The following is a 26,872-nucleotide window of genomic DNA, read 5'->3' on the forward strand; positions in this document are numbered from 1 at the left end:
GGAGACAGAAATTACAGCTCAACTACACAACTGGAGGAGAGGGGTATTCATGGTGAATCTTTATTCAGACAGAGTCTACCTTTGTATGTGTATTGTTATGTAAAGTATAATAGTGTCAGTGTGTATGCCTTGTACCTGAGGTCTTCAATGAGCTCCATCAGGCTGCTGACTGCCTCTGTGGTGGTGTTGCGGGCATTGACGATGCCCTGTACCCGTGCCAGCTTCTCCTCCAGGTCTCTGAAGGCCTTCTCATAGGCTCCAGTCAGGCCCGTGGTCTGGATCTCCAGAGCCCGCTCCGACAGGGTCTTGGTTCGGACAGCCAGGTTCTGTACCACCCGGTCCCAGTCCCCAAAGCACTGGTGGCAAGGCTGGCAGTTAGGGAACTGGCCTGAGAAGCCCCGGGCACACTGATCACAACGCACGCCCGACACCCCCTGTTGACACACGCAGTGGCCTGTCTTCTGGCCACACTGAGAGGTATCTATGCCCCGGCGGTCACAGTCACAGGCTGAGAGATGAAGAGAGAGATGAAAAGAGAGAGAGAGAGATGAAGAGAGAGAGAGAAAGATGGAGATATGAAAAGAGAGAGATGGAGAGAGAGAGATGAAGAGAGAGATGCAGAGAGAGAGAGATGGAGAGAGAGAAAGATGGAGAGAGAGATGAAAAGAGAGAGAGATGGACAGAGAGAGAGAGATGGACAGAGATATGAAGAAAGAGAGGGAGATGGAGAGAGAGAGATGGATGGAGAGAGAGAGATGGATGGAGAGAGATGAAGAGAGAGAGATGGACGGAGAGATTAAGAGAGAGAGAGACGGATGAAGAGAGAAATGGAGAGAGAGATGAAGAGAGAGCGAGATGGACAAAGAGATGGAGATGGAGAGAGAGATAGAGAGATGGAGAGAGAGAGATAGAGAGAGATAGAGAGATAGAGAGGGAGAGAGAGAGAGAGAGAGAGATAGAGAGATAGAGAGAGAGATGGAGAGAGAGAGATAGAGAGGGAGAAAGAGAGAGAGAGAGAGAGAGCGAGATGGACAGAGAGATGGAGATGGAGAGAGAGATAGAGAGATGGAGAGAGAGAGATAGAGAGAGATAGAGAGATAGAGAGGGAGAGAGAGGTCATGAGCAGATGAGCTTCTGCATTTTACAGCATGTTCTTAAAAAAAGATAGATAAACTTGGATTCTTTGGCAAGGACATATACAGGATACTACCCTCCACAACACTATGTCACCAGGACATATACAGGATACTACCCTCCACAACACTATGTCACCAGGACATATACAGGATACTACCCTCCACAACACTATGTCATCAGGACATATACAGGATACTACCCTCCACAACACTATGTCACCAGGACATATACAGGATACTACCCTCCACAACACTATGTCACCAGGACTTATACAGGATACTACCCTCCACAACACTATGTCATCAGGACATATACAGGATACTACCCTCCACAACACTATGTCACCAGGACATATACAGGATACTACCCTCCACAACATAACCTTCACTATGTCACCAGGACATATACAGGATACTACCCTCCACAACACTATGTCACCAGGACATATACAGGATACTACCCTCCACAACACTATGTCACCAGGACATATACAGGATGATACCCTCCACAACATAACCTTCACTCCAAATCAAAACTCGAAACCTACAACCTGATTTTGGACAGAATTACAGAATTACCTGGAAGGCTTACAACTACCAAAGATTATTATTCCCAAGCTATACAGCAAATGCTCTGGGCAAACAAACAGAGACCTGAAAACACCATCCAACCTGGAACTGACTGAGTAATAGCCTGAAGCTATATATTATTTCCAAAAAAAACATGAAGAAAAATACATCACAATGATATATTTTAGTTTATAAGGACTGAATGCTAAGTTAAGGCTACCAAGCTTGATACAACTTCAATTAGCACTGACGTGTCAAGTGAGAGGTGTTAAAGCTCTTTAACCCAACAATGACAGGAGAGCCCCAACCAAATGGAGAGGCCTTAGAAGCACCCTCCCGCTGTTCAGAGGTAATTACAAATACAGTACCCTCTGTATGTAAAGAATAATAAGACACGAAAATAGTACAAAATCAAGCTCCTTATGGAAAATCAAGACACACTTTTTGCTGACTATTATAAAAATGGGAACATAAGCAACCGTATCTTCCACACAGACCATCCCCTGGCACAGTGCTATATTAACCAGACCATCCCCTGGCATGGCACAGTGCTATATTAACCAGACCATCCCCTGGCATGGCACAGTGCTATATTAACACAGACCATCCCCTGGCATGGCACAGTGCTATATTAACCAGACCATCCCCTGGCATGGCACAGTGCTATATTAACCAGACCATCCCCTGGCATGGCACAGTGCTATATTAACCAGACCATCCCCTGGCATGGCACAGTGCTATATTAACCAGACCATCCCCTGGCATGGCACAGTGCTATATTAACCAGACCATCCCCTGGCATGGCACAGTGCTATATTAACACAGACCATCCCCTGGCATGGCACAGTGCTATATTAACCAGACCATCCCCTGGCATGGCACAGTGCTATATTAACCAGACCATCCCCTGGCATGGCACAGTGCTATATTAACACAGACCATCCCCTGGCATGGCACAGTGCTATATTAACCAGACCATCCCCTGGCATGGCACAGTGCTATATTAACCAGACCATCCCCTGGCATGGCACAGTGCTATATTAACCAGACCATCCCCTGGCATGGCACAGTGCTATATTAACCAGACCATCCCCTGGCATGGCACAGTGCTATATTAACCAGACCATCCCCTGGCATGGCACAGTGCTATATTAACCAGACCATCCCCTGGCATGGCACAGTGCTATATTAACCAGACCATCCCCTGGCATGGCACAGTGCTATATTAACACAGACCATCCCCTGGCATGGCACAGTGCTATATTAACCAGACCATCCCCTGGCATGGCACAGTGCTATATTAACCAGACCATCCCCTGGCATGACACAGTGCTATTTAACCAGACCATCCCCTGGCATGGTGCAGTGCTATATTAACACAGACCATCCCCTGGCATGGCACAGTGCTATATTAACCAGACCATCCCCTGGCATGGTGCAGTGCTATATTAACACAGACCATCCCCTGGCATGGCACAGTGCTATATTAACCAGACCATCCCCTGGCATGGTGCAGTGCTATATTAACACAGACCATCCCCTGGCATGGCACAGTGCTATATTAACCAGACCATCCCCTGGCATGGTGCAGTGCTATATTAACACAGACCATCCCCCTGGCATGGCACAGTGCTATATTAACACAGACCATCCCCTGGCATGGCACAGTGCTATATTAACACAGACCATCCCCTGGCATGGCACAGTGCTATATTAACACAGACCATCCCCTGGCATGGCACAGTGCTATATTAACACAGACCATCCCCTGGCATGGCACAGTGCTATATTAACCAGACCATTCCCTGGCATGGCACAGTGCTATATTAACACAGACCATCCCCTGGCATGGCACAGTGCTATATTAACACAGACCATCCCCTGGCATGGCACAGTGCTATATTAACACAGACCATCCCCTGGCATGGCACAGTGCTATATTAACCAGACCATCCCCTGGCATGGCACAGTGCTATATTAACCAGACCATCCCCTGGCATGGCACAGTGCTATATTAACCAGACCATCCCCTGGCATGGCACAGTGCTATATTAACACAGACCATCCCCTGGCATGGCACAGTGCTATATTAACACAGACCATCCCCTGGCATGGCACAGTGCTATATTAACACAGACCATCCCCTGGCATGGCACAGTGCTATATTAACACAGACCATCCCCTGGCATGGCACAGTGCTATATTAACCAGACCATCCCCTGGCATGGCACAGTGCTATATTAACCAGACCATCCCCTGGCATGGCACAGTGCTATATTAACCAGACCATCCCCTGGCATGGCACAGTGCTATATTAACACAGACCATCCCCTGGCATGGCACAGTGCTATATTAACACAGACCATCCCCTGGCATGGCACAGTGCTATATTAACACAGACCATCCCCTGGCATGGCACAGTGCTATATTAACACAGACCATCCCCTGGCATGGCACAGTGCTATATTAACACAGACCATCCCCTGGCATGGCACAGTGCTATATTAACCAGACCATCCCCTGGCATGACACAGTACTATATTAACACAGACCATCCCCTGGCATGGTGCAGTGCTATATTAACACAGACCATCCCCTGGCATGGCACAGTGCTATATTAACACAGACCATCCCCTGGCATGGTGCAGTGCTATATTAACACAGACCATCCCCTGGCATGGCGCAGTGCTATATTAACCAAACCATCCCCTGCATGGCACAGTGCTATATTAACACAGACCATCCCCTGGCATGGCACAGTGCTATATTAACACAGACCATCCCCTGGCATGGTGCAGTGCTATATTAACACAGACCATCCCCTGGCATGGCACAGTGCTATATTAACACAGACCATCCCCTGGCATGGCACAGTGCTATATTAACCAAACCATCCCCTGCATGGCACAGTGCTATATTAACACAGACCATCCCCTGGCACAGTGCTATATTAACCAGACCATCCCCTGGCATGGTGCAGTGCTATATTAACACAGACCATCCCCTGGCATGGCACAGTGCTATATTAACCAGACCATCCCCTGGCATGGCACAGTGCTATATTAACCAGACCATCCCCTGGCATGGCACAGTGCTATATTAACACAGACCATCCCCTGGCATGGTGCAGTGCTATATTAACACAGACCATCCCCTGGCATGGCACAGTGCTATATTAACACAGACCATCCCCTGGCATGGCACAGTGCTATATTAACACAGACCATCCCCTGGCATGGCACAGTGCTATATTAACCAGACCATCCCCTGGCATGGCACAGTGCTATATTAACCAGACCATCCCCTGGCATGGCACAGTGCTATATTAACCAGACCATCCCCTGGCATGGCACAGTGCTATATTAACACAGACCATCCCCTGGCATGACACAGTGCTATATTAACCAGACCATCCCCTGGCATGACACAGTGCTATATTAACACAGACCATCCCCTGGCATGGTGCAGTGCTATATTAACCAGACCATCCCCTGGCATGACACAGTGCTATATTAACCAGACCATCCCCTGGCACAGTGCTATATTAACCAGACCATCCCCTGGCATGGCACAGTGCTATATTAACCAGACCATCCCCTGGCATGGCACAGTGCTATATTAACACACTACCCCTCTGTTAAGAGGGGGGCTGTTATCGATGGGTGGAAACTCAGGATAATAGACAACATGGACTCTGAGTCAGCTAATATAAATTTCTATAAGTCTGGAACAGTTTTGGGACAGGGCAACAGCAAACAGTTTCAGCTGGACTTTCACCTAATCAAAGAAGTAGCTCAGCAGGAGAAGCTCTCCCTTGAGAAAGATACCCCCACGCCGAGAAGGTCAGACCAGACCTCTTCATTACATAAACCCACAGACGAGCAACCCCAAGTGGAAAGTCAACCATTCAAATGAGGGATAAATTCACCCAGCTGGAGGTAAGGCAGGTGGAGCTGGAACAGCAGGTGATTACACTCCAGTCAGCACAGACCCAGACAACAGTCCAGCACAACAACATCCCCTTAACTAGACCTGGAGAGCTGGAGGTGGAGAGAGACATATCTGCACTCTGGACTGCAGTGAGACAACATCTACAGCACAAAGAGCAGGATCAGGAGAAGAACAGAGCACTAGAGGAGAGGATCAGACTGCTGGAGGAAAGGATGAGGGGGATGGTGTGTGACAGAGATCAACCCACTAGAGAGGTAGCCACCCCCGCAGAGAAGCCAGCAGAACAGCCCAACTTAGCTCCTGACAAAAGTCTTGACACCACAGCAGAACAGTCCACCCCATACCCTGACCATAGCGTCGACAACATAGCGGGACAGACAAATGAAGAAGCCCAAGCCCAGGGAATTCCACCCCCTCTGAGCACCCCCCCCCCCCCCCCCCCCCCTGTCAGCCACCCTGATAGCCCTCCTGACAACCCCCCACACCCACCCACACGCCGAGAGGACCTACATCCAGACCACAACACCACCAGCCACATACACACCCCCACCCCAACCGATCAACACACCCCCAAGTCAACCATGCCCACACCCCACTTAGGCCCCCTCAGATCAGACCTATGTCCCTCCAGCCCAGCCCACCCCGTGCCCCCCACTCCCGCAAAGAGGGCCTCAACATGGAAGTCACACATACGCCCAGGCCGTGAGTAGGAAAACAGGCCCAAACCCCACTCTTACACTAGCCCAAGCCAATGACATGTACCAGATGATCAGCAGGCTCTGCTCACACTTACTGGCCTGAAGCCAAACCCCACGACCAACAACATTGGACACTTTATGGAACACAAAATCTTCACCATCTCATCCTGGAATATCCAAGGCCTGATGCCATCTGCCTTTGGCCTAAAAAGTAGGAACCTGGATTTCATCAAAGAAATCGGAAATACAGACATTGTCATCCTACAAGAAACATAGTATAGAGGAGACGGACCCACTGGTTTCCCTCTAGGTTACAGAGAGCTGGTAGTCCCATCCAACAAACTACCAGGTGTGAAACAGAGAAGAGACTCAGGGGGTATGCTAATTTGGTATAGAGCAGACCTAACTCACTGTATTAAATTGATCAAAACAGGGACATTTTACATTTGGCTAGAAATTCAAAAGGAAATGATCTTAACAGAGAAAAATGTCCTCATGTGTGCTACCTCTATCCCCCCAATAGAATCCCCATACTTTAATGAAGACAGCTTCTCCATCCTGGAGGGGGAAATCAATCATTTCCAGGCCAAGGGACATGTACTAGTCTGTGGTGACCTAAATGCCAGAACTGGACAGAACCTGACACCCTCAGCACACAGGGGGACAAACATCTGCCTGCAGGTGACAGTATTCCCTCCCCCATATGCCCCCCTCGGCACAACTACGACAACATAACCAACAAAAACGGGTCACACCTCCTGTAGCTCTGTCCCACGCTGGGTATGTACATAGTCAATGGTAGACTTCGAGGGGACTCCTATAGTGGATACATGGCAGTAGTACTGTAGACTACTTTATCACTGACCTCAACCCAGAGTCTCTCAGAGCGTTCACAGTCAGCCCACTGACACCCGTGTCAGACCACAGCAAAATCAAAGTCTACTTGAACAGAGCAATACTCAATCATGAGGCATCACAGCCAAAGGAACTGAGTAATATTAAGAAATGCTGTAGATGGAAGGAATGTAGTGTGGAAATCTACCAAAAAACAATTAGGCAACAACAAATTCAATCCCTTTTCAACAACTTCCTGGACAAAACGTTCCACTGTAATAATGAAGGTGTAAACGTAGCAGTAGAAAATCTAAACAGTATATTTGACCTCTCAGCTTCCATATCAAATCTAAAAATTTCAAACAGAAAACCGAAGAAAATGAACAACAACGACCAATGGTTTGATGAAGAATGCAAAAACCTAAGAAAGAAATTTATAAACCTGTCCAACCAAAAACATAGAGACCCAGAAAACCCGAGTCTACACCTTCACTATGGTGAATCACTAAAACAATACAGAAATACACAAAGGAAAAATAAGGAACAGCACGTCAGAAATCAGCTCAATGTAATTGAAGAACCGATAGACTCTAACCACCACCACTGGAAAATAATAAACAAACAACAACACAAAGAAAATATCCTTCATGTACAACGTAAAACACCAAATAACGCATGCAGAGCAGAATTAGCCTGGAGAAAAGTCACCTAAGCAAGCTGGTCCTGGAGCTCTGTTCACAAACACAAACACACCCCACAGAGCCCCAGGACCAGCTATACAATTAGACCCAACCAAATCATGAGAAAACAAAAATTACTTGATACATTGGAAAGAATTAACAAAAAAATAGAGCAAACTGGAATGCTATTTGGCCCTAAACAGAGAGTACACAGTGGCAGAATACCTGACCACTGTGACTGACCCAAACTTAAGGAAAGCTTTGACTATGTACAGACTCAGTGAGCATAGCCTTGCTATTGTGAAAGGCAGTCGTAGGCAGACCTGGCTGTCAAGAGAAGAGAGGCTATGTGCACACTGCCCACAAAATGAGGTGGAAACTGAGCTGCACTTCCTAACCTCCTGCCAAATACATGACCATATTATAGACACGCATTTCCCTCAGATTACACAGACCCACAAATAATTTGAAAACAAACCCGATGTCTTTATTCTTTTGGAATTTCTGTGAGTGTAATGTTTACTGTTAATTTATATTGTTTATTTCACTTTTGTATATTATCTACTTCACTTGTTTGGCAATGTTAACATGTCTCCCATGCAGAGAGAGAGAGAGAGAGAGAGAGAGAGAGAGAGAGAGAGAGAGAGAGAGAGAGAGAGAGAGAGAGAGAGAGAGAGAGAGAGACAGAGAGAGAGAGAGACAGAGAGACAGAGAGAGAGAGAGACAGAGAGAGAGAGAGAGAGAGAGAGAGAGAGAGAGAGAGAGAGAGAGAGAGAGAGAGAGGAAGTCGGAGATCGTTAGTATATGTCTGCTGCTGATATTTTGATGCCATTCTTATGAATAACATGTTACATGGCGTTTCTGTTAATGCTGACCTCTACACTGGATCCTTGGGTCACCCCAGTAGTTCTCTTGGCAGTCTGTACAGGTCTTCCCACCAAATCCGTCACGACACTGACACTTTCCAGTGAACTGGGGCACAGAGAGGACAAACATGAGCATGAGGTCACAGAAGAGGTTTATCCCATGAAGCACCTTAATAATGGAACCACACCCACACCTCGTTGCAGGCGGGGTTGACAGCGTTGTTGGGTTCACAGCCGCAGGCCTCACAGCCCCGCCCACTAGCCAGGTTCCAGTAGTTGGGCTTACAGTGGTCACATGTCAGGCCGATAGTGTTGGGTAGACACTGGCACTGCCCCGTGGCACGCTGGCAGACACACTCATCCCGCGCTGTACACTGGGTTTGCTCTGTGCCCAGGAAGTTACAGGTGCACTCTGATGAAACAGAAAAAAGTAGATAAAAAATATACATATACAGTCTAAAATGAATGGTTGTTAAGTTTTTTTTGTGTAAAAAGGATGCTTCAACAGTCACTCACTTCTGCAGTTGCGTCGCGAGGCGTCTCCATAGTAACCGCTCTTGCACACCCCACAGTCCGGTCCCTCTGTGTTGTAGAGACACTTCTCACACTCTCCTGTCCGCCGGTCACACGCATCCAGGTCTGACATGTCAACGTTGTTACTGCACCTGCAGGGCTGGCACCGCCCACCTGGCTGGGAGGGGTTACCATAGTAACCAGGGGCACACTCCTCACACCGGGAACCTGTGACCCAAAAAGGAAAAAAGATTGAGGGAGAAGGAGGGAGATTTTTGGATGGACAGAGATGGAAAGTGGAATATCTTATGTTGATATTGAGATATTTATTGGCTGGGTGAGGGTGAAAAATGACTTGGTATTTTCAAGTATTTCCAAACAGTTTTCCAGTGAACTTAAGTGAGAAGCTTATAGTTTGATAGCTTATGCAGACAGACAGAGACAAGTGGTGAAACCCAGCTCAGTGACTATCAATAAAGTTGTTATCAGGATGTACACATGATGTTAGATACTTGAAAATGTTTCATATTTTATCATTGTGCAATGCTATCACATCTTGTGTTAAAAGGGAGTTTGGTTACCCAGGAGATAAACAGTGACTAGTGGGGAGCTCTGTTGCAGAGTGGATTATGCTTCAGCAGTGTTGTAGAGTCCGTTCTTGAGACCACATATTTGTATTTATTTTTATTTCACCTTTATTTAACCAGGTAGGCCGGTTGAGAACAAGTTCTCATTTACAACTGCGACCTGGCCAAGATAAAGCAAAGCAGTGTGACAAAAACAACAACAACACAGAGTTACACATGGGCTGAAGCATAATCCACTCTGCAACAGAGCTCCTCACTAGTCACTGTTTATCTCCTGGGTAACCAAATCAGAATACAGTCAATAACGCAAAAAAAAGTAAATAAAAACAATATGGGGATGAGGTAGGTAGTTGGATGGGCTATTTACAGATGCGCTGTGTACAGCTGCAGCGATCGGTGAGCTGCTCTGATAGCTGATGCTTAAAGTTAGTGAGGGAGATATAAGTTTTCAACTTCAGCCATTTTGCAAATCGTTCCAGTCATTGGCAGCAGAGAACTGGAAGGAAAGGCGGCCAAAGGAGGTGTTGGCTTTGGGGATGACCAGTGAGATATACCTGCTGGAGCACGTGCTACAGGTGGGTGTTGTTATGGTGACCAGTGAGCTGAGATAAGGCGGAGCATTACCTAGCAAAGACTTATAGATCGGTAGGATAGTCCATTTTACGAGGGTATGTTTGGCAACGTGAGTGAAGGAGGCTTTGTTGCAAAATAGGAAGCCGATTCTAGATTTAATTTTGGATTGGAGATGCTTAATATGAGTCTGGAAGGAGAGTTTACAGTCTAGCCAGACACCTAGGTATTTATAGTTGTTCACATATTCTAAGTCAGAACCGTCCAGAGTAGTGATGCTAGTTGGGCAAGCGGGTGCAGGCAGCGATCAGTTGAAGAGCATGCATATAGTTTTACTAGCGTTTAAGAGCAGTTGGAGGCCACGGAAGGAGTGTTGTATGGCATTGAAGCTCGTTTGGAAGTTGGTTAACAGTATTGAGTGCTGTCAGTCTTGTCTCAGTGTAGGATACATTTTTACTCGGTCTTGACTCGGTCTCGGACAAGGAGGACTCGTAATTTCTTCCAGAGACCAGCGGAGTAAAAAACTCATTATCAGTTCCCATTCAGTCAGCGCATAAAAACGCTTTGCCAGGCCAAATATCCACACTTCTGTCATGATATCGCTTCCTACTTGTCTTGTAACATTACTGTCCTTTTCTTTCATTGAAAAATATCCTCAAAACCATTGCCGCGGGAAGTAGGGGTGCTTGAAAATCAGAATAAAAATTATATAATTAATAAAAATATATATTTTTGGAAGAAAATACATTTCTGGGCCTTTACTAGTCCTGTAATAGTGACTTCTGAAGCTTGGGAAGAAAAAAAAAATTCTGCAGTCTACAAAAAATTCTCAGCTCAGTATGTTCAAAACTTGTCGCACTTGTCTGAATTTTCTTGCTCTGCTTGTGCAGGTTGGCATTTATTGGGATGACTCATGTATTGGAGGCTGCTCTGTGGGGTAGTAACTAGCTGGCACAGCCACAAAGTCATAAAATCCCATTTTAACCCTCATCTTAAACAAATTGCTAACCTTATGCCTAACCCTTATCTTAAATTAAGATCAAAAAGCTAATTTTGGTTTTCATACATTATTACTATAGGCCTACATAGTTAATTTTGACTTTGCCACTGGCCCATCTAGTGGAAATCGATCTGCTCTGCCTCCAGGACAAGACTCATCCCAATAAATGTCAATCTACTCCGTGCAGCTGGCAGAGAAGAGTGGGGGAAATTGTTTCAAAGTTGCACGCTCACCAAGAGAGGGCAGACTGAGGAATTTGTTACATATTTGGTATTTCTATCTAACAGAAACCTGTTTGGGTTTGTGATCATGTGTAGAGTGTCTCTCTATTTTCCTCAGCGTGCATTTCTTCACCATTTTTAATGTCTAAACGATCCATATGTCCTTCTGAAATATGAACACAGAAATACTGGACATTATCAACTCTTATTGTGGTGATGATTTGGAACAATATCAGTCATGGTCTTGAATTGGACTCTCATTGTTCTGGTCTCGGTGTTGGTCTTCAATCGGTCTCGCTTTAGGTGGTCTCTAACACAACACTGTGCTTCAGCATTTTGGCAGACACCGTGAACAATTTACTTCTCTCACAAAGAGCCCATCTTTTCTAAGGATGGATTCAGAGGAAGGGAGACATACTTTACATTTTTTTGTCCAACTGACGGCTGCAGGGGGCAGAGTATGCTGGGGTGGAGGGCGGCTGACTTTTGGGTTTGACAGACAACCTACAGCTGCTGGTCTTGAGGTCCCTCCAGCAAAACAAGGAGAGAGAGGTCACTCCTAGCAGGGAAGTAGTGTATTCTAACCCCCGAGTTGAATACAACATAGGATTTCCTCACTTGACAGAAAATATAAATGGGCATTGTGATACTATTATTTTGTGGAAACTGAAAGGCTGAATGTATACAACAAGGCAAGATGACACAGAGGACCCAATAAATTGAGTGTCATTTCTACTGTAAATTCTTTTTAATTGGAGAATACATTAAAGTACAGAGCTTGAACACAGTTTGATTCCACAGAGACTTTGTTTGTTCCATTGTGCATTTACAGTAAAGCACATCATGATTGTAGCAGCAAAGCTATCTAAAGCAGAGAAAAGCAGCTGTTAAGATATGTCTATTTGTCACAGGCTCACAGTGGGTGTGAGTGAACACATAGGTTGGCGTAGTGTCACTCTCACAGCTTCAGCGTGTCTGCTATGAGTGTCAGACCTGTTCCTGTATTTTGTGTCTGTTTAACGGAGGCAGAGAATCACAAGACAGAATGCAGCATGGCAGAGATTCTGTTGTTTTCAGTTGGTTGACTGCCTGCTGCTTGGTGCCTGTGTGATTCAGCAGGAGTAACAAGCACTGACTGTATGTGCCCAGTATAACATAATAGTTGATATACACAGGAGATACTGTAGAAGTTGACCCAGACTCAGCTTCAGTATCAGTCATCCAACTCAATTACAGTTATTTGTGTTATACAATCGTTCAAAACTGATTCTGGATCAGTTTATAGGAATTTCATCTACTCTGAGGCAGGAGTGTACTGTGGCACAGCACCATAGATAGGTGGGGTGCTGAAGCCATGCAGGGGCAGTTCTTAATTTATTTTTAGGGAGGGTGGTTTCCCATCATCATTACTCACGCTTGAAGGAACCCTCGGAGCGCTTAACCATCCCCCCTGTGCCAAGTAGGGTAAGGGAGGAAACATCACACGTTATCATTCCACACTCATTCTGGTCGGAGGAACTTTCTACGAGACTATTTGTCCACAGATTTTTTATTTGGTTCACCAGAAGACCCACCGTGGCGAGTTTAAATCACACTAACCAACCAATCATCTCCATTCACAGTGCATCATTAATTAGCCCTATGATACACCTGCTCATTCATGCAGACATGATCAAACTGTTCCTCATCATCCACTTCCCTGGCTAAGGAAGAGGAGGAAGAACAAGAGAGGGAGAGAGAGAAGACACCTCAATGGAGGCGTGAGCTGTACCTGTGTATCCTTGGTTACAGTTGCAGACCACCTGTCTGTTGTGGTTGTCCTGGTGACAGGAGGTAGCAAAGTGTCTTCCGCTGTTTGGGCCATCCGGGCAGGGGCAGGGTTGGCATCGGTTACTGTTACCTGTGCCCAGCACCGGGTTTCCGTAGTAACCGTTGGCACACCTTGAAATACAGTAATAGCGCAATTACATTTAATAGTGGTACCTTCATACTTATCCCCAGATTCTCCACTGTCCCCATGGTGAATCGCCACCTGTCACATTTGTCCCCTCCAGTGTTTTCCCTGCAGTTGAGACAGGCTCCGGTCCTCTGGTGGCACTCCTCAGCGTGTCCGTTACATAGGCACTGCTTACAGTTGGGGAAGCCCCAGTGTCCTGCCTGGCAGCCATCGCACCGCTGGCCAAACGCACCCTGGCTGCATGGGCACTGCCCAGTCAGCTGGTCACAGAACCGAGTGACCGCACCTTCCAGACTACACTCACAGGCTAGAGAGAGAGAGATAGAGAGAACAAGGGAGAGATGTATAGGAAAAGGTAGATGAAGAGAGGCGTGAGGGAGGGGGTCAGTGGGTAATAAAGGCCCCAAGGGATGCCACCAGTAGAAACGGACGGACGGACAGATAGAACAGTCCAATGCACCTCTGCAGAAGAAACTATGTGTGTACCCTACTAGATAACAGCAGGAGTTTGACTCTGTGTGGTTGACTGGGGTTACGACACTCACCTTTACATCCTGCAGGTCCAAAGCCGTACGTCCCAGGACCACAGTGGTCACAGCGCCGTCCAATCACATTGGACCTACAGCGACACTGACCTCCGCGCATGTCACACACTGAGCTGACTGAACCCTGGGGGTCACACTGGCAAGCTGTGAAGAAGAAGGAAGTGATTAAAACATTCTAATTTCATTGCAAATAAGTTCGGTATTTAGGTATCACCAGGCATCTTTGACGACAGAGACTATCTGAACTCCCCTAGTGGATGAGGTTCATTTGTGAACTGTAGGAGAGTTGACATACCCAAAGCTCCATGGTTAATGATGGCTGACATGCTGGTGATGAGTTTGGCACAGACGTCACTGATCTGGGGGCGTGTCACGCTCTTAGCCCCGTCATGGCAGCGGTAGCGCTCGTAGCTCTGTTTCCGGGCGATGGAGGCGGGGTCTCCGCCGATGAACATCTCCAGGGAGGAGTAACGAGGGAGAAGGGAAATCTGGAGAGGAAGGAGGGAGGAGTTTTAGCTAGACTACATAAGAAGAACACAATTAGACAGAAAGAGAGAGGGAGAGATAAAGAATAGAGAGGGAGAGAGAAAGAGAGAGAGAGGGGGAGAAAGAGAGAGAGAGGGAGTGAGAAAGAGAGAGAGAGGGAGAGAGAAAGAGAGAGAGAGATGTCCAGACAAACATATCCTTTGTTGAGTATTGATACTCACAGAGTCCACTAGAATGTTGGCAGCAGTTGTACCGGGAATGAGAACATTGTTCCGTTCCAGATAGCGACTGAACTCAAAGTGAAGCGTGTAACTAACTCCTCTCTCCAAGCAGATAGATTGAGGCAGCACGACAAACCTGCATCACACACACACAAACACTAGAGGAAAGTGTAGTGAAATGCTTATCCAGAGTGACTTAGAGAAGCAATTAGGGTTAAGTGCCATGCTCAAGGGCACATCGGCAGATGTTCACCTATTCAGCGCGGAGATTCGAACCAGCAACCTTTCGGTTATTGGTCAAATTCTCTTAACCGCTAGGCGACCTGTATATTCCATAGTGAGGTGTGTGTCTGTGTGTGTCCCTCACCTGGATCCTGCAGGCAGGGAAACAGTGAGCATGTCGTCTGCAGGGATGGTGTTTCCACATGGGCTGCTGGTGGGAATGGGCCCTGGCCGAATGATAGTCACACGGACCTCCTCCAAGTCCCGTGGCATCTAACACAACACACACACCACAATAAAGGTAATATACACACTGTACAGTACACACCCGGAGAATAGAGGTGTGTGTGTGTGTGTGTGTGTGTGTGTATGCATGGGTAAATCAAATAAAATTGTATGTGTTTGTGTGTGTGTGCATACGTGTGCGTGAGTAACTAGGCACTAACTTGCGACTCATAGCGGATGAGGAGGTCGTACTCCATGGAGTAGGGGATGATGTTGATGGAGAAATCCAGGCTGCTGCCCTCTGGGACCTTGGCAAACCCAGTGCCAGTCCAGGTGGTAGGGCGCCCAGGCTGGTGCTCCCTCTGCTCCACACTGCAGCCCTGGACACACACACAAATACATTTTAGTAATTTAGCAGACGCTGTTATCCAAAACGACTTACAGTTAGTGCATTTACCTTATGGTGGCTAGGTGAGACAACCACAAATCATAGACAGAGTAAGTCATTTTTTTATTATTTATAAAGCAGCTATCAGCTAAGTCAGCGTTAGTGTGAGTGTTAATGTGAGGGTGACTGTGACTGTGTATGAGTGCTAGTGTTAGTGCTAGTGTTAGTGCTAGTGTTAGTGCTAGTGTTAGTGCTAGTGTTAGTGCTAGTGTTAGTGCTAGTGTTAGTGCTAGTGTTAGTGCTAGTGTTAGTGCTAGTGTGAGGGTGAGGGAGTATGAGTGCTAGTGCTAGTGCTAGTGTTAATGTTAGGGCTAGTGTTAGTGTTAGTGCTAGTGTTAGTGCTAGTGCTAGTGCTAATGCTAATGCTAGTGTTAGTGTTAGTGCTAGTGTGAGTGTGAGTGTGTAACGATTGTCTATTTCGTCCTCCTCATCGGACGAGGAGAGGCGAGAAGGATCGGACCAATATGCAGCGAGGTATGAAGACATAATGATTTATTAAAGAAAGACGAAGACGGAAAAACTCTTAACAAACTACAAAACAATAAACGACGTAAACAGACCTGAACATGAGAACTTACAGACAACGAAGAACGCACGAACAGGAACAAACTAACAAACGAAACAGTCCCGTGTGGCACAAACACTGACACAGGAACAATCACCCACAAACAAACGGTGTGAACAGCCTACCTTAATATGGTTCTCAATCAGAGGAAACGTAAAACACCTGCCCCTGATTGAGAACCATATCAGGCTAATTAACAATGAACCTAAACATGGAAACACATAACATAGAATGCCCACCCCAACTCACGCCCTGACCATACTAAACAAAGACAAAATAAAGGAAATCAGGTCAGGAACGTGACAGAGTGTGAGTGTTAGTGTTAGTGTGAGGGTGACTGATTATGAGTGTTAGTGTTAGTGCTAGTGCTAGTGTTAGTGCTAGTGCTAGTGTTAGTGTTAGTTTTAGTGTTAGTTTTAGTGTTATCGCTAGTGTTAGTGTTAGTTTTAGTGTTCGTTTTAGTGTTATCGCTAGTGTTAGTGTTAGTGCTAGTGCTAGTGTTAGTGTTAGTGCTAGTATTAGTGTTAGTGTTAGTGCTAGTGCTAGTGCTAGTGCTAGTGTTAGTGCTAGTGTTAGTGCTAGTGTTAGTGCTAGTGCTAGTGTTAGTGCTAATGTTAGTGCTAGTGCTAGTGCTAGTGTTAGTGCTAGTGCTAGTGTTAGTGTTAGTGTTAGTGCTAGTGCTAGTGTTAGTGCTAGTGCTAGTGCTAGTGTTAGTGCTAGTGTTAGTGTTAGTGTTAGTGTGAGGGTGACTGTGAGTGTTAGTGCTAGTGTTAGTGTTAGTGCTAGTGTTAGTGTTAGTGTTAGTGCTAGTGTTAGTGTTAGTGCTAGTGCTAGTGTTAGTGCTAATGTTAGTGCTAGTGTTAGTGCTAGTGCTAGTGCTAGTGTTAGTGCTAGTGCTAGTGCTAGTGCTAGTGTTAGTGCTAGTGCTAGTGTTAGTGTTAGTGTTAGTGTGAGGGTGACTGATTATGAGTGTTAGTGCTAGTGCTAGTGTTAGTGCTAGTGCTAGTGTTAGTGCTAGTGCTAGTGCTAGTGTTAGTGCTAGTGCTAGTGTTAGTGCTAGTGCTAGTGCTAGTGCTAGTGTTAGTGTTAGTGTTAGTGTGAGGGTGACTGATTATGAGTGTTAGTGCTAGTGCTAGTGTTAGTGCTAGTGCTAGTGTTAGTGCTAGTGCTAGTGCTAGTGCTAGTGCTAGTGTTAGTGCTAGTGTTAGTGCTAGTGCTAGTGTTAGTGTTAGTGCTAGTGCTAGTGTTAGTGTTAGTGCTAATGTTAGTGCTAGTGCTAGTTCTAGTGCTAGTGCTAGTGTTAGTGCTAGTGTTAGTGCTAGTGTTAGTGCTATTGTTAGTGCTATTGTTAGTGTTAGTGCTAGTGTTAGTGTTAGTGCTAGTGTTAGTGTTAGTGTTAGTGCTAGTGTTAGTGCTAGTGTTAGTGTTAGTGCTAGTGTTAGTGTTAGTGCTAGTGTTAGTGCTAGTGTTAGTGCTAGTGTTAGTGTTAGTGCTAGTGTTAGTGCTAGTGTTAGTGCTAGTGTTAGTGCTATTGTTAGTGCTATTGTTAGTGTTAGTGCTAGTGTTAGTGCTAGTGTTAGTGTTAGTGTTAGTGTTAGTGCTAGTGCTAGTGCTAGTGCTAGTGTTAGTGCTAGTGTTAGTGTTAGTGCTAGTGCTAGTGTTAGTGTTAGTGCTAATGTTAGTGCTAGTTCTAGTGCTAGTGCTAGTGCTAGTGCTAGTGTTAGTGTCAGTGTCAGTGCTAGTGTTAATGTTAGTGCTAGTGTTAGTGCTAGTGTTAGTGTTAGTGCTAGTGCTAGTGCTAGTGCTAGTGCTAGTGCTAGTGCTAGTGCTAGTGTCAGTGCTAGTGTTAATGTTAGTGCTAGTGTTAGTGCTAGTGCTAGTGTTAGTGTTAATGCTAGTGCTAGTGTTAGTGCTAGTGCTAGTGCTAGTGTTAGTGTTAGTGTTAGTGTTAGTGTTAGTGTTAGTGCTAGTGCTAGTGTTAGTGCTAGTGCAAGAAAGACAAGGGTATTCTTTCTTTCATTTTTTCACACAAGGTCAAACATAGACAGTGCAAACAATGTAAATAACAGCCCTGTCTGTTCTGTGTGTAGGGAGCAGCAGTAGTTACCTGTCCCAGCATGGCCAGCTCAGCCTCGTAGATATAGTGGTCCAGAGCCATGAAGAAGTACCCAGACTCCACCTGGGTACATTGACGGCCCACCATATGACTACGACAACGACACTGCCCATTCTCCATTGAGCAGCTGAGGAAGACAGATAAAAGGTCTATTCAGTAATCCTGTAGTTGTACAACATGAATCAAATTCATTGGTAGAGATATACATTAAGAGGACATTTTGTTTTTTATTAATTGTATGTGATGCAGAAACAGATCACAATGTCACTCACTGGTTATCTGTGGCTCCGCCCACATCACAGTCACAGTCTCTGCAGCCATTCAGGTCGTGACTCAGTGCCCAGTGTTCTGGCTGTGGGCAGGAGGGAGACAGACAGAGACAGCTGTTAGCACCAGACAGACTGCATTCCCACCTACCAACTCCATCAGCCAGGGTTACTGGATCATACATGTCAGCTGATGGGTTTGGATATGAGTCATAGATGGCGACTCAGATATCTCAACCAGGTGTTCCTAGCTCCAAATACATCCTGTCTATCAAAATGACTTACTGTAAATACATCTCGTCTATCAAAATGACTTACTGTAAATACGTCCTGTCTATCAAAATGTAATTCTGTAAATACATCCTGTCTATCAAAATGACTTACTGTAACTATATCCTGTCTATCAAAATGACTTACTGTAACTACATCCTGTCTATCAAAATGACTTACTGTAAATACATCCTGTCTATCAAAATGACTTACTGTAACTATATCCTGTCTATCAAAATGACTTACTGTAAATACATCCTGTCTATCAAAATGACTTACTGTAAATACATCCTGTCTATCAAAATGACTTACTGTAAATGCATCCTGTCTATCAAATTACTTACTGTAAATACATTCTGTCAATCAAAATGACTTACTGTAAATACATCCTGTCTATCAAAATGACTTACTGTAAATACATCCTGTTTATCATAATGACTTACTGTAAATGCATCCTGTCTATCAAAATTACATAGTGTATAAGTGCAGGCTGGTAGAGTTTAAGTTATGGGTGAAAATAGTGGTTGTCTGTTCTTGACTTTAAAAATAAGTCTTTATGCAGCTTCTGAGAATTCAGGATCCACTCAGTCAGGACCAATGCCTGCTGACCATTTTTAACCTGCTGTAACCCACACCAACCGGAGAGGTCTGACATCCCTGGGCTAAATTTAGACATTCAGGGTACTGTTACTGGCATGGCAAGGAAGTTAGGTGAGTGACAGGGGGATGTGAATCACTCAGAAACACCTATGAATTCCGGAGGGTGTATGTGAGAAAGAGAGAGAGAGAGAGAGAGAGAGTGTAAGAATGAGAGAGGAAGAGAAGAGAGAGTGTGAGTGTACGTGTGTGTTAAGGTTAGAAGAGGGAGGCTCTCATGAACCCTTACCAGACACTGGCCACAGCTGCGTCCGGTGACCTGGCGCTTGCAGAAACAGTCCCCGCTCACAGGGTCACACTGTGGTCTCTCTGACACCGTACCCCTGGGGTCACACTGGCAGGCTGAGGGGGGAGAGCAGGAGTTATGGGACAGGCTGAGGGGGGAGAGCAGGAGTTATGGGACAGGCTGAGGGGGGAGAGCAGGAGTTATGGGACAGGCTGAGGGGGGAGAGCAGGAGTTATGGGGCAGGCTGAGGGGGGAGAGCAGGAGTTATGGGACAGGCTGAGGGGGGAGAGCAGGAGTTATGGGGCAGGCTGAGGGGGGAGAGCAGGAGTTATGGGGCAGGCTGAGGGGGGAGAGCAGGAGTTATGGGGCAGGCTGAGGGGGGAGAGCAGGAGTTATGGGACAGGCTGAGGGGGGAGAGCAGGAGTTATGGGGCAGGCTGAGGGGGGAGAGCAGGAGTTTTGGGGGCACAGGGGAACAGAAATATCTACAAAATATGATACATAGGTTTATTCATAGCACTGACGAAACTAAACCTTTTGAACAAAAGATTGCAAAAAAATCTCGAACATAAAGACCACACAAAACGATAATTTGTACTTCAATAAGTCCAATTTGTTAGACTGAATCATGCCTATACTCCTACTCCTCTCCACTCACTTTGGCAGCCACGGGGATCCTCTGCACTCAGGCCGAAAAAGCCAGACTTGCATTTGTCACAGCGAGGTCCCTCCACATGGTCCTTACAGCGGCACCGCCCAGCGACCATGCCCAGGGACGGCTCATCATGCCCGTCACAGATGCCCCCGTTCAGGGAACCATCAGGATCACAGTCACAGGCTTGCAGGAGGAAGACAACAAACATCCTGTTAACGCCAAACTTAAAGCTGGAATCCGTAGCGGTGAAACTGCCACGTCCATTTGCGATATTACAACAACAAAGACGTTACTTCAAAACAATGTCGTATCATTAAATGTGAAGGCTGTTATTTGATCAAATCAATTCTCTATGTGTAATTATTATTACGTGATTAAATTAATAATATAAACTTTAATTAACTAGGAAGTCACGGCACCACAGGAAAAATGTATAGAGTCTATATTTTCCGAATCGATATTTTCATATCTTATGAAAACAGTCGCTTATTAATGAATTACTATTACCTCATCAGTTTTCATTACTGAACGTAGCAAACCCTTGGATATCTGCATGAACCCTAGCCTAAATGATGAATCAGCGATATACAAATTGTCTCGAACACTACACAGCATAGAGGCAGCGTATTTTATGACCGCCCCATAAAACATCCGACTTCCCGCTCTCCCCCTCTAGGAGAGAGAGCACGCTGTAGACAGGACCCACTGTAACCTGATCCTTCAGATCATCACAGGAGAGTCATGACATTCCCCCTCTAGGAGAGAGAACACGCTGTAGACAGGACCCACTGTAACCTGATCCTTCAGATCATCACAGGAGAGTCATGACATTCCCCCTCTACGAGAGAGAGCACGCTGTAGACAGGACCCACTGTAACCTGATCCTTCAGATCATCACAGGAGAGTCATGACATTCCCCCTCTAGGAGAGAGAGCACGCTGTAGACAGGACCCACTGTAACCTGATCCTTCAGATCATCACAGGAGAGTCATGACATTCCCCCTCTAGGAGAGAGAGCACGCTGTAGAGAGGACCCACTGTAACCTGATCCTTCAGATCATCACAGGAGAGTCATGACATTCCCCCTCTAGGAGAGAGAGCACGCTGTAGACAGGACCCACTGTAACCTGATCCTTCAGATCATCACAGGAGAGTCATGACATTCCCCCTCTAGGAGAGAGAGCACGCTGTAGAGAGGACCCACTGTAACCTGATCCTTCAGATCATCACAGGAGAGTCATGACATTCCCCCTCTAGGAGAGAGAACACGCTGTAGACAGGACCCACTGTAACCTGATCCTTCAGATCATCACAGGAGAGTCATGACATTCCCCCTCTAGGAGAGAGAACACGCTGTAGACAGGACCCACTGTAACCTGATCCTTCAGATCATCACAGGAGAGTCATGACATTCCCCCTCTAGGAGAGAGAGCACGCTGTAGACAGGACCCACTGTAACCTGATCCTTCAGATCATCACAGGAGAGTCATGACATTCCCCCTCTAGGAGAGAGAACACGCTGTAGACAGGACCCACTGTAACCTGATCCTTCAGATCATCACAGGAGAGTCATGACATTCCCCCTCTAGGAGAGAGAACACGCTGTAGACAGGACCCACTGTAACCTGATCCTTCAGATCATCACAGGAGAGTCATGACATTCCCCCTCTAGGAGAGAGAGCACGCTGTAGACAGGACCCACTGTAACCTGATCCTTCAGATCATCACAGGAGAGTCATGACATTCCCCCTCTAGGAGAGAGAACACGCTGTAGACAGGACCCACTGTAACCTGATCCTTCAGATCATCACAGGAGAGTCATGACATTCCCCCTCTAGGAGAGAGAACACGCTGTAGACAGGACCCACTGTAACCTGATCCTTCAGATCATCACAGGAGAGTCATGACATTCCCCCTCTAGGAGAGAGAACACGCTGTAGACAGGACCCACTGTAACCTGATCCTTCAGATCATCACAGGAGAGTCATGACATTCCCCCTCTAGGAGAGAGAACACGCTGTAGACAGGACCCACTGTAACCTGATCCTTCAGATCATCACAGGAGAGTCATGACATTCCCCCTCTAGGAGAGAGAACACGCTGTAGACAGGACCCACTGTAACCTGATCCTTCAGATCATCACAGGAGAGTCATGACATTCCCCCTCTACGAGAGAGAGCACGCTGTAGAGCAGACCCACTGGAACCTGATCCTTCATATCATCACAGGAGAGTCATGACATTCCCCCTCTAGGAGAGAGAGCACGCTGTAGACAGGACCCACTGTAACCTGATCCTTCAGATCATCACAGGAGAGTCATGACATTCCCCCTCTACGAGAGAGAGCACGCTGTAGAGCGGACCCATTGTAACCTGATCCTTCAGATCATCACAGGAGAGTCATGACATTCCCCCTCTACGAGAGAGAGCACGCTGTAGAGCAGACCCACTGGAACCTGATCCTTCATATCATCACAGGAGAGTCATGACATTCCCCCTCTAGGAGAGAGAACACGCTGTAGAGCAGACCCACTGTAACCTGATCCTTCATATCATCACAGGAGAGTCATGACATTCCCCCTCTACGAGAGAGAGCACGCTGTAGAGCAGACCCACTGGAACCTGATCCTTCAGATCATCACAGGAGAGTCATGACATTCCCCCTCTACGAGAGAGAGCACGCTGTAGAGCGGACCCACTGGAACCTGATCCTTCATATCATCACAGGAGAGTCATGACATTCCCCCTCTACGAGAGAGAGCACGCTGTAGAGCAGACCCACTGTAACCTGATCCTTCAGATCATCACAGGAGAGTCATGACATTCCCCCTCTACGAGAGAGAGCACGCTGTAGAGCAGACCCACTGGAACCTGATCCTTCATATCATCACAGGAGAGTCATGACATTCCCCCTCTAGGAGAGAGAGCACGCTGTAGAGCAGACCCACTGGAACCTGATCCTTCAGATCATCACAGGAGAGTCATGACATTCCCCCTCTACGAGAGAGAGCACGCTGTAGAGCGGACCCACTGGAACCTGATCCTTCATATCATCACAGGAGAGTCATGACATTCCCCCTCTACGAGAGAGAGCACGCTGTAGAGCAGACCCACTGTAACCTGATCCTTCAGATCATCACAGGAGAGTCATGACATTCCCCCTCTAGGAGAGAGAGCACGCTGTAGAGCAGACCCACTGTAACCTGATCCTTCAGATCATCACAGGAGAGTCATGACATTCCCCCTCTAGGAGAGAGAGCACGCTGTAGAGCAGACCCACTGTAACCTGATCCTTCAGATCATCACAGGAGAGTCATGACATTCCCCCTCTAGGAGAGAGAGCACGCTGTAGACAGGACCCACTGTAACCTGATCCTTCAGATCATCACAGGAGAGTCATGACATTCCCCCTCTAGGAGAGAGAGCATGCTGTAGAGCAGACCCACTGGAACCTGATCCTTCAGATCATCACAGGAGAGTCATGACATTCCCCCTCTAGGAGAGAGAGCACGCTGTAGACAGGACCCACTGGAACCTGATCCTTCAGATCATCACAGGAGAGTCATGACATTCCCCCTCTAGGAGAGAGAACACGCTGTAGACAGGACCCACTGTAACCTGATCCTTCAGATCATCACAGGAGAGTCATGACATTCCCCCTCTACGAGAGAGAGCACGCTGTAGACAGGACCCACTGTAACCTGATCCTTCAGATCATCACAGGAGAGTCATGACATCCCCCCTCTAGGAGAGAGAGCACGCTGTAGACAGGACCCACTGTAACCTGATCCTTCAGATCATCACAGGAGAGTCATGACATTCCCCCTCTAGGAGAGAGAGCACGCTGTAGAGAGGACCCACTGTAACCTGATCCTTCAGATCATCACAGGAGAGTCATGACATTCCCCCTCTAGGAGAGAGAGCACGCTGTAGACAGGACCCACTGTAACCTGATCCTTCAGATCATCACAGGAGAGTCATGACATTCCCCCTCTAGGAGAGAGAGCACGCTGTAGAGAGGACCCACTGTAACCTGATCCTTCAGATCATCACAGGAGAGTCATGACATTCCCCCTCTAGGAGAGAGAACACGCTGTAGACAGGACCCACTGTAACCTGATCCTTCAGATCATCACAGGAGAGTCATGACATTCCCCCTCTAGGAGAGAGAACACGCTGTAGACAGGACCCACTGTAACCTGATCCTTCAGATCATCACAGGAGAGTCATGACATTCCCCCTCTAGGAGAGAGAGCACGCTGTAGACAGGACCCACTGTAACCTGATCCTTCAGATCATCACAGGAGAGTCATGACATTCCCCCTCTAGGAGAGAGAACACGCTGTAGACAGGACCCACTGTAACCTGATCCTTCAGATCATCACAGGAGAGTCATGACATTCCCCCTCTAGGAGAGAGAACACGCTGTAGACAGGACCCACTGTAACCTGATCCTTCAGATCATCACAGGAGAGTCATGACATTCCCCCTCTAGGAGAGAGAGCACGCTGTAGACAGGACCCACTGTAACCTGATCCTTCAGATCATCACAGGAGAGTCATGACATTCCCCCTCTAGGAGAGAGAACACGCTGTAGACAGGACCCACTGTAACCTGATCCTTCAGATCATCACAGGAGAGTCATGACATTCCCCCTCTAGGAGAGAGAACACGCTGTAGACAGGACCCACTGTAACCTGATCCTTCAGATCATCACAGGAGAGTCATGACATTCCCCCTCTAGGAGAGAGAACACGCTGTAGACAGGACCCACTGTAACCTGATCCTTCAGATCATCACAGGAGAGTCATGACATTCCCCCTCTAGGAGAGAGAGCACGCTGTAGACAGGACCCACTGTAACCTGATCCTTCAGATCATCACAGGAGAGTCATGACATTCCCCCTCTAGGAGAGAGAACACGCTGTAGACAGGACCCACTGTAACCTGATCCTTCAGATCATCACAGGAGAGTCATGACATTCCCCCTCTAGGAGAGAGAACACGCTGTAGACAGGACCCACTGTAACCTGATCCTTCAGATCATCACAGGAGAGTCATGACATTCCCCCTCTAGGAGAGAGAACACGCTGTAGACAGGACCCACTGTAACCTGATCCTTCAGATCATCACAGGAGAGTCATGACATTCCCCCTCTACGAGAGAGAGCACGCTGTAGAGCAGACCCACTGGAACCTGATCCTTCATATCATCACAGGAGAGTCATGACATTCCCCCTCTAGGAGAGAGAGCACGCTGTAGACAGGACCCACTGTAACCTGATCCTTCAGATCATCACAGGAGAGTCATGACATTCCCCCTCTAGGAGAGAGAGCACGCTGTAGACAGGACCCACTGTAACCTGATCCTTCAGATCATCACAGGAGAGTCATGACATTCCCCCTCTACGAGAGAGAGCACGCTGTAGACAGGACCCACTGTAACCTGATCCTTCAGATCATCACAGGAGAGTCATGACATTCCCCCTCTACGAGAGAGAGCACGCTGTAGAGCGGACCCATTGTAACCTGATCCTTCAGATCATCACAGGAGAGTCATGACATTCCCCCTCTACGAGAGAGAGCACGCTGTAGAGCAGACCCACTGGAACCTGATCCTTCATATCATCACAGGAGAGTCATGACATTCCCCCTCTAGGAGAGAGAACACGCTGTAGAGCAGACCCACTGTAACCTGATCCTTCATATCATCACAGGAGAGTCATGACATTCCCCCTCTACGAGAGAGAGCACGCTGTAGAGCAGACCCACTGGAACCTGATCCTTCAGATCATCACAGGAGAGTCATGACATTCCCCCTCTACGAGAGAGAGCACGCTGTAGAGCGGACCCACTGGAACCTGATCCTTCATATCATCACAGGAGAGTCATGACATTCCCCCTCTACGAGAGAGAGCACGCTGTAGAGCAGACCCACTGTAACCTGATCCTTCAGATCATCACAGGAGAGTCATGACATTCCCCCTCTACGAGAGAGAGCACGCTGTAGAGCAGACCCACTGGAACCTGATCCTTCATATCATCACAGGAGAGTCATGACATTCCCCCTCTAGGAGAGAGAGCACGCTGTAGAGCAGACCCACTGGAACCTGATCCTTCAGATCATCACAGGAGAGTCATGACATTCCCCCTCTACGAGAGAGAGCACGCTGTAGAGCGGACCCACTGGAACCTGATCCTTCATATCATCACAGGAGAGTCATGACATTCCCCCTCTACGAGAGAGAGCACGCTGTAGAGCAGACCCACTGTAACCTGATCCTTCAGATCATCACAGGAGAGTCATGACATTCCCCCTCTAGGAGAGAGAGCACGCTGTAGAGCAGACCCACTGTAACCTGATCCTTCAGATCATCACAGGAGAGTCATG

General features: G+C 47.1%; 1 protein-coding gene across 2 annotated transcripts in view; it reads right to left on the minus strand.

Annotated features, from left to right (window-relative positions):
- Window positions 1-26,872, minus strand: part of LOC139543015 (laminin subunit beta-2-like) — a 72,446-nt gene that overhangs the window by 5,602 nt on the left and 39,972 nt on the right. Inside the window, exons 11-26 of one of the 2 annotated variants that reach the window (XM_071349104.1) lie at window positions 20,488-20,667; window positions 19,834-19,946; window positions 18,684-18,763; window positions 18,403-18,538; window positions 15,504-15,662; window positions 15,203-15,330; window positions 14,836-14,971; window positions 14,424-14,616; window positions 14,129-14,272; window positions 13,659-13,890; window positions 13,398-13,567; window positions 13,041-13,076; window positions 9,252-9,476; window positions 8,930-9,147; window positions 8,745-8,841; window positions 136-508 (exon numbers count right to left, since the gene is read on the minus strand). In XM_071349104.1, the coding sequence (XP_071205205.1) occupies window positions 136-508; window positions 8,745-8,841; window positions 8,930-9,147; window positions 9,252-9,476; window positions 13,041-13,076; window positions 13,398-13,567; window positions 13,659-13,890; window positions 14,129-14,272; window positions 14,424-14,616; window positions 14,836-14,971; window positions 15,203-15,330; window positions 15,504-15,662; window positions 18,403-18,538; window positions 18,684-18,763; window positions 19,834-19,946; window positions 20,488-20,667 (2,620 nt within the window). The remainder of the gene's footprint in view (window positions 1-135; window positions 509-8,744; window positions 8,842-8,929; window positions 9,148-9,251; window positions 9,477-13,040; window positions 13,077-13,397; window positions 13,568-13,658; window positions 13,891-14,128; window positions 14,273-14,423; window positions 14,617-14,835; window positions 14,972-15,202; window positions 15,331-15,503; window positions 15,663-18,402; window positions 18,539-18,683; window positions 18,764-19,833; window positions 19,947-20,487; window positions 20,668-26,872) is intronic. The other variant, XM_071349105.1, reaches the window with a different exon arrangement.

This window comes from Salvelinus alpinus, chromosome 17 (genome assembly GCF_045679555.1).
Source record: "Salvelinus alpinus chromosome 17, SLU_Salpinus.1, whole genome shotgun sequence".
NCBI classification, from domain to species: Eukaryota; Metazoa; Chordata; class Actinopteri; order Salmoniformes; family Salmonidae; genus Salvelinus; species Salvelinus alpinus.